Source organism: Gadus morhua, chromosome 14 (genome assembly GCF_902167405.1).
Source record: "Gadus morhua chromosome 14, gadMor3.0, whole genome shotgun sequence".
NCBI lineage: Eukaryota > Metazoa > Chordata > Actinopteri > Gadiformes > Gadidae > Gadus > Gadus morhua.
Genome location: NC_044061.1, coordinates 3,061,962 through 3,075,418, shown reverse-complemented (window position 1 = coordinate 3,075,418; position 13,457 = coordinate 3,061,962). Strand labels below are relative to the sequence as shown.

The 13,457-nt window shown below is 45.9% G+C and overlaps 1 protein-coding gene across 1 annotated transcript; it reads right to left on the bottom strand.

Annotated features, from left to right (window-relative positions):
• Positions 1–1,288: 1,288 nt before the first annotated feature.
• On the bottom strand, positions 1,289–12,748 carry LOC115559271 (para-nitrobenzyl esterase). The gene is made up of 9 exons (XM_030378069.1): positions 11,962–12,748; positions 11,174–11,585; positions 10,789–10,896; positions 6,716–6,912; positions 6,154–6,347; positions 5,926–5,984; positions 3,473–3,640; positions 2,773–3,003; positions 1,289–2,312 (listed from the first exon to the last, which is right to left on the bottom strand). Exons 1-9 carry the CDS (start codon positions 12,262–12,264, stop codon positions 2,170–2,172), a joined length of 1,815 nt encoding a protein of 604 aa, XP_030233929.1. The 5' UTR covers positions 12,265–12,748; the 3' UTR covers positions 1,289–2,169.
• Between the last annotated feature and the right edge of the window lie 709 nt (positions 12,749–13,457).

Here is a 13,457-nt window from a genome sequence, read left to right as displayed (position 1 = left end):
TTATAAATGGTTGCGTTGGGGAGTTGTTTGCAAAGTCAGAGCTGATCATTTGTTTATGATTTTTTTATTATCATTTATTAACTTAACTTTGTATAATTTGATTGTCTTTGTCAACAATAATACAATTCCATTAGATGATTTGGTCCCTGCCTCCGACTGAGCAGGCGCGGCGGCGTGGCACCAAGCAGCCAATCTGTCGCCGTTGCCCCATACGTTTTAGAGCCATCAGGAAAACGGGGATTTGGTGATACCTCGTGGGCGTCTGCAAAAATAGTCCTACTTACACACGCACATAGATTTATATATATATTTCAGCCTATTCATGAATATATCCTCCTTTTTATTTCATATTGCAAATAATCGTTCAGAATACATGGAAATAACCTAAAACAAAGAAAATGGCATTAACGCATTCCATTGGACGTTTTGATTCTGATCTGGCGACATCTGTTGGACAAGTACAGAACTACAGAGAGGAAACGCACACGTCTATAAGGTGAACAACTAGGCTGGCCTACTTCTGAAAAGGCCTGAATCTTATCTATTTCATGGTGTAAATGATTGTTGAAAATACAAATAAATAACATGAAACACAGAGATTGGATTTCATTTAAACTTTTAATTCACTCTGAATTATATAAAGTTATTACACGGCTCTTCTCAATGCTGTGGAATGCTCCGTTCACTTGCATGGGCCTTCACAACTTCCGACGGTGAATTAAGTGGAGGTGAACCGTCGTGAATTAAGTGGAGGTGAACCGTCCTCCGCTTCGCGTCGGACGGTTCACGCCTCCACGTCGTCCATTAATTCCTGATAATGGACACCTCGTCGGGCATTATCCCGTTTATACCACGGTCACTTACCAACGGTGACCAAATTAAGACCATTCATTTATATTTTCATGCGTTTTACAATCTGAATATAAAGTTTTCCACAAAACATACATTTGTTTCCCTGGTTACGCCTGAGGGTCCGACTAATACCCGGAACCACCATTACACGCCCGTTGGGTTCTCATGCAACGGAAACGTTGTTCACTCCTCCAGTAATTAGGACGGACCATAGCTACGACTTTAGAACGGGAGGTAGCGGGAGGTATTATAGTCCGCTGAGCTTTGTTTTGTTTCCCGTTGCTATGGTTACTACTATTTTAGAGACGATACGCCAGCTAGCGCATTAATTGAGAACGGTAAACAGACAATTTGACGGAACTACTTGTCCAGGTGTCCGTATATCAGGAGTTAATGCACACCCTGCATCCAATCAGAATCGAGTATTCCCGCAGACCGTGGTATAATATGATTTATTATATTTTGATAATTCACCGTTGCTAAGCATATAAAGCTATCAAGGAAAGTGAATTTTTTGCTGTCTTTCGTATCTGTCCGTAGGTAATCCGGTAAGCGTAACGACCGCTATCAAGGAAAGTGAATTTTTTTTGCGTTTCTATCGTAACACTCCACAAGAAGTCTGGTAACTTATCAACCCCAGCGTACTCGGTTTCAAATTTACATCAACGTCTTAACAGATTATTTCTCTGCTGATCAACACTATGAATGCTGGTAAGTAACAAATAAATTGTTAAAAAACGTGTAAAGTTAGTATTTCATTTTGGCAAGTAGCCGTGTAATAAGCGGGATAATGTATATAACGTCGCCGGTCATTATCGAAAATATGCCCCTTCAGGGCCATTCGGGCCTTATTTTCCCGATTATGAACGACATTCTATACATTAGCCATTGCTGCTGGGTCGTAGCACTGGTACACTTTTAATGGCTTCTGTTTGAGTTTTGTGTCCTCCATGCATTTATATTTAGCACAGTCCATGGACACCACAACACTCAGTTAGCGGTAGCTTGGGATTGAACTAGAAACCTTCTGGTTTCAAGACGACCCTCTCTACCTCCTGAGCTAAGCCGACCATACCATATTGTTATTAGTATAGAGTACACCGCCGAATCTGCTCTTCGACTGACGTCAACAGGAAGTGAGGACACCCCTTTTGACCCAGCAGCTCAGTGTAAACAAGGTGTTGGCAGCTGTTAGTTTGGTTAAAGAATAGTGGTTTATAGTCATTAGAAAAAGTGGCATGGCCTTAGGTGAGCACAGCGGTGAATCAAATTTGGCGTTTCCACAGGGTTGACCCACAGCCCTGGGTGTTCATCTGGTCAGTTGACCCAGGCGTAGGCCTCGAAGCCATTGTCCTGCCACAGGCGACAGCGCTCATCAGAGTAGCTCTGGACCACCTTCAGACGGTTGGACAGGAGAGCAGTGGCTGATGGGAACTCTGGCCACTCGTCCACCATCTTCCCTGGAAGTCGGTAAAGGAAGAAGACAGCAAACAATGTTTGGTCGTCGGCTGGTGCTTTTAAAAATGGAAATCACCAAACAATACATGCGTTAGAAATACAGTATGCATTTAAATTTGACATTTAGGATATTTAGACAATGCTTTTATCCAAAGCGACTTACAAAGGTTATAGTATACACACATTCAAAACCCGACGGCGGAGTCCATGCATCCAAGGCAGTTAGGGTGAGGCGCCTTGCTCAGGGACACCTCGGCACTCAGAGCCGGGAATGAACTAGCAACCTTGCAGTTTCAAATCACCCCGCTCTACCTTCTGAGCTAAGCCACGTTGGTCCAATAGACAGTCTTCATACAGCATACATTCCTTGGTTCTGATCTGTATATACAGTGTCCGCAGGAACCTTTAAAGGCACATTGAATCCCATGCATCATTTTCATTATTATAACGCAGCAATCCTACTCGTTTTTGCAAAGTGGATGAGGTGGTGTCTGAAGAGGAGCTGGAACTCTGTGTCGTTTGGGAAGAGGCTTTCCTCCAGGAGGGCCCCCAGGCCGTCGAAGAAGGCCAGGGCGTCCAGCGTGTGGAAGGAGAAGCGGCTGGGGTAGGGCACCAGGTCCTGGCCCGAGGTGTTCACCGCGCTGGACGGTGTGTGCGTCACCACGTAGCGATACACGGGACTGCTCAGGGCCGCTGGGACAACACAACACAAGGCGAGTCAGTTCACAAAGCTCTCTGCTACGGCGACCGACTCAAGGATTGTGACAACAGATTTGACAATGAATGATTGATAATGAATTAGTAGTGCTTTAAACATCCGTAATGTTTACATGGACTTGTAAACATTAAATACAAGTAAATAGCATGAAACACAGTTTGGGTGGAGGGACGTATATGGTGATAACAACTAGGCTGTCCTACTTAAAAGGCCTGAACCTCAGCTATTCCATGGTTGAAATAAATATAAAAAATGCTAATAAATAACACAGGACTCAGAAAATGGTACTGCATTTCAACTTTAATTCACAGTGAATTATAAAAGGGAATTGTGGAAATGTGGATATGCAAATGTACATGGCAGATAAAACTGATGTAGGTTTTACTCCATGACTCTCTTCATGAGTTTGTATAGTGTGTATAATAGTGGGTGTGCCAGGCTCACCTGCTGCCCTGGAGGCCTCCTCGTTGCTGGGGCAGGTCACCCTCATGTCCGACACCATGGTGGTGTAGGCCCGCTCAGGACAGCGGTCCAGGGTGGGACAGGACGCTGAGCTGGGGTAAAGGTCCAGAGCGTCCTTGGGAAGGTCCTCACCGAAGGGTTTCAGTTTGTCTGAGGGATTCAGAGCAGAAGTTGTTACTAAAAAAACTCAAAGGCCAGAATCCTTCCAAGGCTACCGGTTTTGACAACATTCCTGCCAAATTTCTCAGGGATGCTGCTGAAAAAAACACTTCTGTCATAACTCATCTTATAAATGTATCCATTACAAATAACCATTTCCCCAATAAATTTAAGGTGGCAAGAGTGATACTCTTATATAAAAAGGGGCTCAAATCTGATCCTGGAAATTTCCGCCCCATATCTATCCTCTGTTAGGATCATTTATGAGCAAATAGATGGGTATTTAGCAGAGCAGAACCTCTTATTTGACTTCCAATCAGGCTTTAGAAAAGCCCATTTCACTGATACCTGTCTGCTCTATCTTACAAACATCATCAGCAAAGAGGGGGATAAGGGGAGTTTTTGTGGCATTGTGTTAATAGACCTTCAAAAGGCGTTTGACACAGTCCAGTATGATATCCTCTTGAACAAACTCAAAGCCCTGGGATTTTCTGATACATCTCTCCTGTGGGTTAGGTCAGAAAACAGGTGGTGGATGTGGAAGGGACCTTGTCCTCACCACTTAAATTAACATGTGGAGTTCCACAGGGGAGTATTTTAGGTCCTCTTTTCTTTTTGTTATATGTGAATGATATGCCGTCAGCCATAGATTGCAATCTGTTTTTATTTGCAGATGACTCTGCTATTCTAGTATCTCATAAAGAGAAATCTGAGGTGGAAAGGCTGCTAAGCGTAGAACTCCTTCACCTCAGTGCTTGGTTGACAGATAACAAGCTGTCTCTCCACCTTGGCAAGACAGAGTCAATTCTTTTTTGGTCCAAAGACAAACTAAGAAAGTCTTTGGGGTTTAGGGTAGTAGTAGGTGATGTATATTAGACAACAAATTATCAGGGGCGTTTATGGCCCAGAGAGCTATCTCAAAGGTTCCTGGCAAGAATATCCAGCCTCTTGGATAGTAACACTTTGAAAACCCTAGCCGATGCCCTTGTTTAATGCCATTTTGACTATGCCTGTACATCTTGGTACACTGGCACTACTAAAGGCCTCAAAGACAAGCTACAGTTCTGTCAAAATAGACTGATCAGAGTGGTCCTCAAACTCCATCCCAGAACACATCTTCTTCCTGACCACTTCTCCAGTTTTAGGTGGCGCAGATTGGAGGAGAGAGTTTCCCAACTCAAACTTTGTTTAGTCTACAAGATAAGAAATAACCTGGCACCCAAATACCTACGACATTACTTTTCTAAAATTAGTGACACACACAATTAATCCACCAGGGGAAGTTCCACTGATTTCAGGCTCTGCCATTTTAAAAGCTGTATGGGAAAGTACTATTTCCTATACTCGGCAGCTGTCTTGTTATGGCCTACCTTTAAACCTTAAATTGCTGTGCTCCTCCCACTTTCATTTTAAATCTTCAATAAAAAAATGGTTATGTAACTTAAAATCAAAAGATCCCTGAAGTACTAGGAATATTGTACTGTCTGTCTGCTTGTCCGTCTGGGAACTTATCCTTTGTTTTATTTATTTTATCCCCCCCTTTTTTTCTTCAACGTTGTAGTCCATGTGCTGTGTGTTTTTGTTCGCCATGTTTTAGTCTGTGTGATATTTCTCCCTTTCCATCTAAAGGACCACAATGGAAAAAAGCCTTTGGGCTTTAATGTGTTTTTTAATCCTTTTGAACACCTTCTGTTAATTGTTGTTCAATGAGGTTTTCAATTACTCAAAAAGACAGAGCAGGCAGAGAAAAGTTGGTCAGAACAAGGCAATAGCAACAACTTGAACCTTGTTTTTCACGTCCAAAAATTACAAAACCTGGACACATCTTTTTCTAGAAGTACAGGATTTTTCTGGAAGTACCTTTCTAGAAGAACAGGAACCCTTGATAAACAGTACACTTTGCTTTTCTCCAAAGTGTCATAGATTTAATAGCAGAAAACATTCACCGTACAAAATGTACGGTGAATGTTTGTAATTTGCTGATTAAAAATATATCGTATTGTCCTGCGTACTACAGTGAGGGTTTCCATACACACTAAAAAAGAATCCCCCATCCCCTCCCTTGTCCGTTCCATTTGGGAACATGTTAGGTAAAAATGTTTTATTTTGCTTGTTTCATATAATTTCATTAATTAATTAAGGGCGCCACCAGAGGGCACCCCCAACACATTTGCCGCCCTAGGCAATCGCTTAGGTCGCCTAAGCTGATCGCCGGCCCTGCTGATAAGCATACCTATTACATTGTATACAGGCAGGCAACTCATCAAGGCTCTCACCGGTAACAAACCACTGGTAGTCATCCCAAGTCCAGAGAGAGATGTTTGCAGAAGAAGGGCTAAGGGGGAGAGGAAGAAACATATTCACACTAATGCAGATGGCACACACACACACACACACACACACACACACACACACACACACACACACACACACACACACACACACACACACACACACACACACACACACACACACACACACACACACACACAGAGAGTGGTCACCTAAAGTCCGCCTCCTGCTCCGTCGTGCCCACCACGATCGGCACGTCGTTGTAAAATCCTCCTCCTCCCTCCGCCATTGCGTCAGGGAGGACATGTCCGTCCATGACCACCAGGGGGCCGTAGAACTTCCCTTTGGTGGGCAGGTCCATCATGCCGTCGCCTGCCCAGGACGGGTACTCCTCCCACGGGCTGGCCTGGCGGAGGTACAGAGGTGAACACAATGAACGGCAGGAGGTGGAAATGTACGGTGTACAACGTAGACGCCATGGTTCATTTCGAAAGGAAAATTCAGATGTGGTTCAATGGGCGACGTCCATGTTTAACACTTTGATTATGCTGATGTATTTTATCCAACTTCTTACGATGAGTCAATTATAATTGTGGGGCTCTGAATGTTTTGTGGCAGTGTTAAGCAATGTTCAATGTTAGCAAAATTTTAACAATTACATTGAACAGAAAGGTGGCTTAAGTGGAATACAATACCAGTAAAGTTAATTGTGAAAGAACTTTTCTTTTTTGCCTTTATTGTATTGCTGTGGTTGCGTGTGTCTGTGAGTCCTACCTGTAGGATCTGTGTGACGGACAGACTTCGGAGGCAGGCCAGGTCGGTGCAGTCCGTCTTCCGCAGGAACACCAGGTTGTCTGCCTCGGCCTTCGCCAGCGACGCGTTTTGGACCGTGGAGCCGCTCATGACCACCGCGGCGCTGAACAGACCCTTAGCCAGGGGCGACTTCAGCAGAGTCCACACCGAGGTGCCCCCTGACACAGGGGGTCCAAAACACACACGCTTTATTACACAATTATCAACAATCAATTATCATCATCATAAATCTCCATTGCACCAGTACATTACAAAAACACTGAATGTACACAGTGAAATAATCCACATGCTATATCTACTATTAAACCCAAGACTCCGAAAAAATGTATCGGCAAACAATACAATTAATATGTTATTATATCTCAGTTTAAACACTTGAAAGGGATGGACATTTTTTAGAAACAGCTACTAGATGTATGTGATGTTAGTGAATCCAGCACTTTTGTTGACTTTTTTTCTTTTTTTATGGTCTCATGCTACTCCAGGGGGACATCAAATGCCGTTTTGCAACTTTGCGAAGAGCAGAGAACTTCAGGAAACTTCATAAGTGGAAGGGACGCACAAGAACACGGTTCTATGAAAAAACCTTCAGGTTTGTCAAAGACCTCTTTGTTATTGAAAGGGCGGAACCCTGAAAACTCCAATGCAGGAACTGGACGAACGTCTGGAAAAGGTCCACTGTGACACGAAAAGGCACGAACAGCTAGTTAACCCACATGACATCCCACCGAGTCAACCTCCTGAATTCCACCTGGAGACTGGCCCTCCAAAATGGAAAGAAGCAGAGGATACAGTACGGTGTGCAAGATCAGCATCAGCCCCTGGGCCGAATGGAGTACCATATAAGCTTTTGGATCAGTTCCCCATAACCTTCTCTGGGAATCCTTCAGCATCTTCCACGTTCCATCATCCATCACTAGTCTAGTGAAAGCCTGCTTCAAAGACCTGCAGGTGTGCTTCACAACAGCTGACTTTACAACATCATGGCAGCGCCTAGAAGTAGGCATCATGGCAGGCTGTACAATCTCACCCTGGCCTTCACAATGGCCATGGAGGTCATCATCAGGGCCTCAAGGTGGGTGATGGGGGGTGAGCAAACTAAGAACGGGATCCGCCTTCCAACTATCGGAGCATACATGCATGACATGACCAATCTGACCACTACTTTGGTATGCACCAGGCGGATGCTTGGAAAACTGCAGGAGAACATCAAGTGGGACCGGATGAAAATCAAGCACAGCAAGTCACAAAGCATCTCAATAGCCAAGGGAAAGCTTAAAAACGTGAAGTTTTGCATTGGTGACGCCCCAATACCAACAGTGTCTGAGCAACCCATTCAAAGCCTGGGCAGATGGTACGATGCCAGCCTCAGGAACACATACCAAGTGCAGCAAATAAGGCAGGACATCACCAACAGACTGGAAAACATCAACAAGACCCTACTGCCAGGGAAGCTCAAGCTCTGGTGCCTGCAATTTGGACTTTTCCCTCAGGTAATGTGGCCACTCACTATCTACGAGGTCCCAATAACCACTGTGGAGAAGATGGAGCAAACCATTACTTCATACCTGAAGAAATGGCTCGGGGTCCCACGTTGTCTGACTAACATCAGCCTCTTATGGCAAAGGGGTCCTTGAACTGCCTATCACGAGCCTCACTGAAGAGTACAAGTGCTCTAAAGTGAGACTCCATATGACTTTGAAGGACTCCAGAGAACAGACCATCAGCAATGCTGTGCCACCCCTGCTTACTGGATGGAAATGGACATCATCCGATGCGACGCAGCATGCTACGTCAGCCGTGATGCACAACGACATCAAGGGGCATGTCCAGCTGGGAAGAGGAGGCTTTGGCCTTACAGCAAGGAAGCCAACTTGGCGTGAGGCCTCAACTTCAGAGAGGAAAATGGTGGTAGAGGAGGTGCACCGTCAGGATGAGGGTAAAAGAAGTGCGAAGTCCATCTCTCTTGTCAAGCAGGGACAATGGATGAAGTGGGAAGGACTGAAGAGGAGTTAGCTCAGTTGGAGGGAGCTCTGGGAAGTGGAGGCAAGCAACATCAGCTTCATCATCAGAGCTACATATGATGTGCTCCCATCTCCAAAAAACCTCCACCAGTGGTATGGCGAGGACCAGACCTGTGCCCTCTGCCCAACCCCAGCGACTCTCAAACACATCTTGACCGGTGGTATGACCAGCCTGGCCGCCGTCCGCAACACCTGGAGGCACAACCAGGTCCTCAAGAATCTGGCAGCAGCTCTTGGGAGCAAGAGGAATACCACCAACTCCTTTACCCTGAGAGCATCAAATTCCATCACAGCACCAACATTCATCCAAGGGGTACAGAAAAAGCCCAACCATGCCCCTCCCAAACCAGAAGCTAGGAAGCTAGCCAAGGCCCGGGATTTGAAGATGCTAGTTGATATTGGCCAGCAACTAATCTTTCCACCTGAGATTGCAGCCACCACCCTTAGCTGGTGGCTGCATTGTACTCCAGACATGGTACTCTGGTCCCCTTCAATGAAGTCTGTCAACATTATAAAGCTCACAGTACCATGGAGAATTCAACCGAAGAGGCCTATGAACACAAGAAACTGCGCTACACAGAACTGGCAGCAGACGCACAACAACGAGTATGGAGTGCGAAAATCTATCCAGTTGAAGTGGGATGAAGAGGTTTTGTGGTTTCTTCCACCAAAAAAAATTGATCAAGCGGAAGGACACTTGCTGAGCTCATAGAACAGCAACAAGACCCGCTAACTAATCCCCCCCCCCCCCACACACACACACACACACTTGAGAACCCAGGTAAGAACCTAGACGGTCAGCTCTAGGCCTGACTCAGGGAAGAGGATCCCCCTGCCTTGCATGGTCCCGTGGGCTGCGCCATTTAAATAACCAGCCAATACTCTTGATTGGGCATGGGACACAAGCTCAGGCTTGATCACCCTGTAGCTGGCCACCTTGGATGAGGGTGAATAGTGTTGAAAGGCCGAAACACCCCCTGATTCAAAGGTAAACTACTGATGATGTGTCCCGAAATTTCCATCCTTCCCCTGTCTGAGATAAAGCTCCCACGCCACTCTCAACATCAAGGCAAACCTCATGTGTGAATACCATTCATTGGCACAACGGACAGTTACCATCACGTCCAGTGTTTTCATGATACTGTAAATAAATGTGGTGTATCAACTATAACCTAAACCAGGGGTCAGCAACCTTTTCAACACGCAGTGCCAGTTTGACATTTTCTCGTTAATGAGTGTGCCTTAAGCAACAGTATATTCATTATTAAGCTGAAATATGACACAGCGACCAAAAACATTGCCAGAAGACCTGGAATTGTATTATTTCCATATAGTCCACAATCATGCATCAACATTTTAAATGTGTTTTTTTGTTGTTACATTTGCAATATGGGTTTGCAAATTATAATTACATGTGTCCCATCTTAAAACACCACTTTCAGAAACTCATTCAAAAACATATTTGCACTGTGAGAAATGTAAAAAACAAGAATATATGAGAATCTTGGAACCATCCACATCAATATCTTGTGCAAAGCTGTACAAGACATGTCCAGCTTTGCAAAACCATGTGAAGGCGATGCATACAGGCCACTTGCAACAATATTTTAAATATTTTCTTGTCTATTACTCACGACATAGGTTTAAAAACTATTAATTTCAATAATTTCAAATTTCAGAACACTGCTTTCAGTAACTCATTTAAACATATTTGCACTGGGAGGAAATGCCCAAAACAGAATAAGGTGCAACATTTTTTTTCAAGTGTGCCAATGATTATGCTGCCACGTGCCAGTGATGGCACGCGTGCCTAGGGTTGCCGACCCATGACCTAAACCGACCATAACCTTTAGGCTGTTCTGACATTCCACAAAACCACCTGCCCTGGCAGTTTACAGCAGGTTCCTGTAGTGCTGCAGTTGATCCAGTGTTGAATCAACTTGTACTACAATGATACAGACCCATGTCCCAGGTTAAGTTAGGAGAAGTATTTGTTGTTGATGTTCATACCAGAGCTGTGTCCAAATATGGTCACGTTCCCTGGGTCGCCTCCGAAGACGTGGATGTTCCTCTGAACCCACTGGAGGGCCGCGATCTGGTCCATGAAGCCATAGTTCCCTGGAGAGAGGAAAAGGGTGCCAAAGCTGGAACAAATCCACCACTGCATGACTTGGTAAATACAACACTGATGCCACGTGAGTGAGTGAATCACGATTTGGAAGCATTTCATTAGTCACATACCTCTTTGCATACCGAAAGAAAAAAATAAATCAAATAAAACAAAAAAATTCCTAGCCCTGCAGTAAGCACCCGAGGTGTTGGGTGGGCTGCCCTCCCTGTCTCCTAGCCCCTGTTCCCTAGCCCCCTATCCCCTAGCCCTCCAGTGAGCACCAACCTGAGGTGTTGGTGGGGCTGCCCTCCCTCAGAACCTCCAGGGCCAGGAACCCCAGGGCACCCAGCCGGTAGTTGAAGCTGACGTAGACCACCCCCGTCTCAGCTGCCAGCCGGGCCGAGGGCGCGTACCCGGGCTCCCCCCCGCTGAGCGAGGTCAGGTACCCCCCGTGGATCCAGACCACCACGGGCAGAGCGGCGTCCGGCTCCAGCGAGGGGGTCCACACGTTGAGGAACAGGCAGCTCTCACTGCCCACCCTCCGGCCGGCCCGGTCCAGCTGGGGGCAAATGCCGCGGAGGCGGCTGGCGTCCCCAAAGCCGTTGCCTGGGGTCGGCCTGGCCGGGGGGGCCCAGCGCAGCCGGCCCGTCGGGGGGGAGGCGTAGCTCATGCCCCTGAAGGAGTAGGCCCCGTCCTCCTGGAGAGGAGAGCGTGACAGTTTCATTTCCCATCGTAGCTTGGATGGTTCACCCTCCAAAATGGCGTCTCGATATATCACGTTTCAGTTGATGCGTCATTATATCAAGGTTTTTTCATAATATTTTGATACACATTATTTTAATCACTACTTATTTATCTGTTTATATATCTTTATTTATAGCCATTATTTGTATTGTCTGTACAGAGGGCCTCATTCAAAAGAGTCCTGGTACCTGAGAGATCTGTCTGTATAAATAAAGGTTGCATCTACTTAAATCGATTTAAAAAACAGAATAAAACAAAATTAGCAAGTGCTACATTAGTATTACACATCCCCTTTGACTCACCCATCAACAACATGAAAACAGACTCACGTGTCTCCCCTCGAAAGCCCCGACATCGGTGGTGACCCGGGCCAGGTTGCGTGGCATCGTCTGGGACACACCTGGCCACAGTGGCCAGAACAGGAACGTGGACAGGCCGAGCGCGGAGACCACTGCCAGGCCGATGAGCTTGATCCAGCCATTAGAGAGCACCAGCAGGGGGCTGACGTAGTTCCTCCGCCGGACGTACTGCACCTCCACCTCCACCAGGTAGCGGTACTCTGCTCCCTCAGGGATCTCAAAGGTGTCCTCATTCATCTCAGCTCCGTGCCATTGGGGACGGAGAGCGACCATTACTTTGGGGAATAATGATGTATACAAAGGCGACGTGTGTGACAACTCACAGGGACGACCAGTCCGAGAAATACACACACCAGCACCCTCACAGAGACAGACACACGCACGCACGCACGCACGCAGGCAGGCACGCACACACACACACACACACACACACACAAACACACGAGCACACGTACACGCACCACGTGGTTTTGGGGTTAGGGACAACCGAACTGAGAAGCACGCACGCACACGCACACACAGACAGCATTAGGGAAGATGTTTTGCCATTTCATTTCGTCTTGTAAAGGCTGACCCTTAGAGCAGCATATCATTGTTAAATAATGCGATATTTTTGAGGAACTAATACGCATGTAAACAGAATAACAGTACCACTATGCGCCTTCCGTTCCAATGCTGTTGCATTGCTTCCTGCACGTCTTGTTTGGTTTCGCATTAGCGAGATAGAAAGTGACATATTCTAACTTCGTGTCAGGAGTTCAACTCAAACTCACCATTTCAAGAAACTGCCGCACAAGCGATAGACTTTAAGTCGCGATAACAACGGATCCAAAGTGACGCACTTATCTTCTGCTGCGCGCAGGGAGGGACAAGGAGGGCATATTGTGCCAAACTCCAACCTTTATGGCGCATTTCCACTGCAGGGTGCGGAACGGATCGGATCGCAAAGGTGCGGGTCGGATCGCGTTTCCACCGCCAAAAGTGGGCGTGACCCGGACTTTGCCGTACCCGTTCCGACCCCATTTTAGGGACTCCTCCGTTTTAAAAGAGCCAGTGCACATCAGCGCTCAGGGCTGCAGCGTGTGGTGGAGGCGGGGCGATGGTGCAGAAAACACACCAACAACGTGTTGTTATAAATGGTTGCATTGGGGAGTTGTTTGCAAAGTAAGAGCTGATCATTTGTTTATTAAGTTATTATATTCTTTTTACTTAACTTTGGATAATTTGATGGTCGTTGTCAACAATTACACGTTTTTTGTGGTCTCTAAAGATGTCTAGTCGTCTGGGGTCATGACAAGATTGTTCAATAATTATCATTCAATTCAAGCACTACAACGTTGATGTTTAAATGACTATGCATACTCTTGGGAAATAGAGTACAGGCAACATAGGATTTATCTTTTGTCAAACATTTGTTTGACATTTGCTGTTGAAAACAAAGCACTGACTTTCAATGTGAGAAAGAG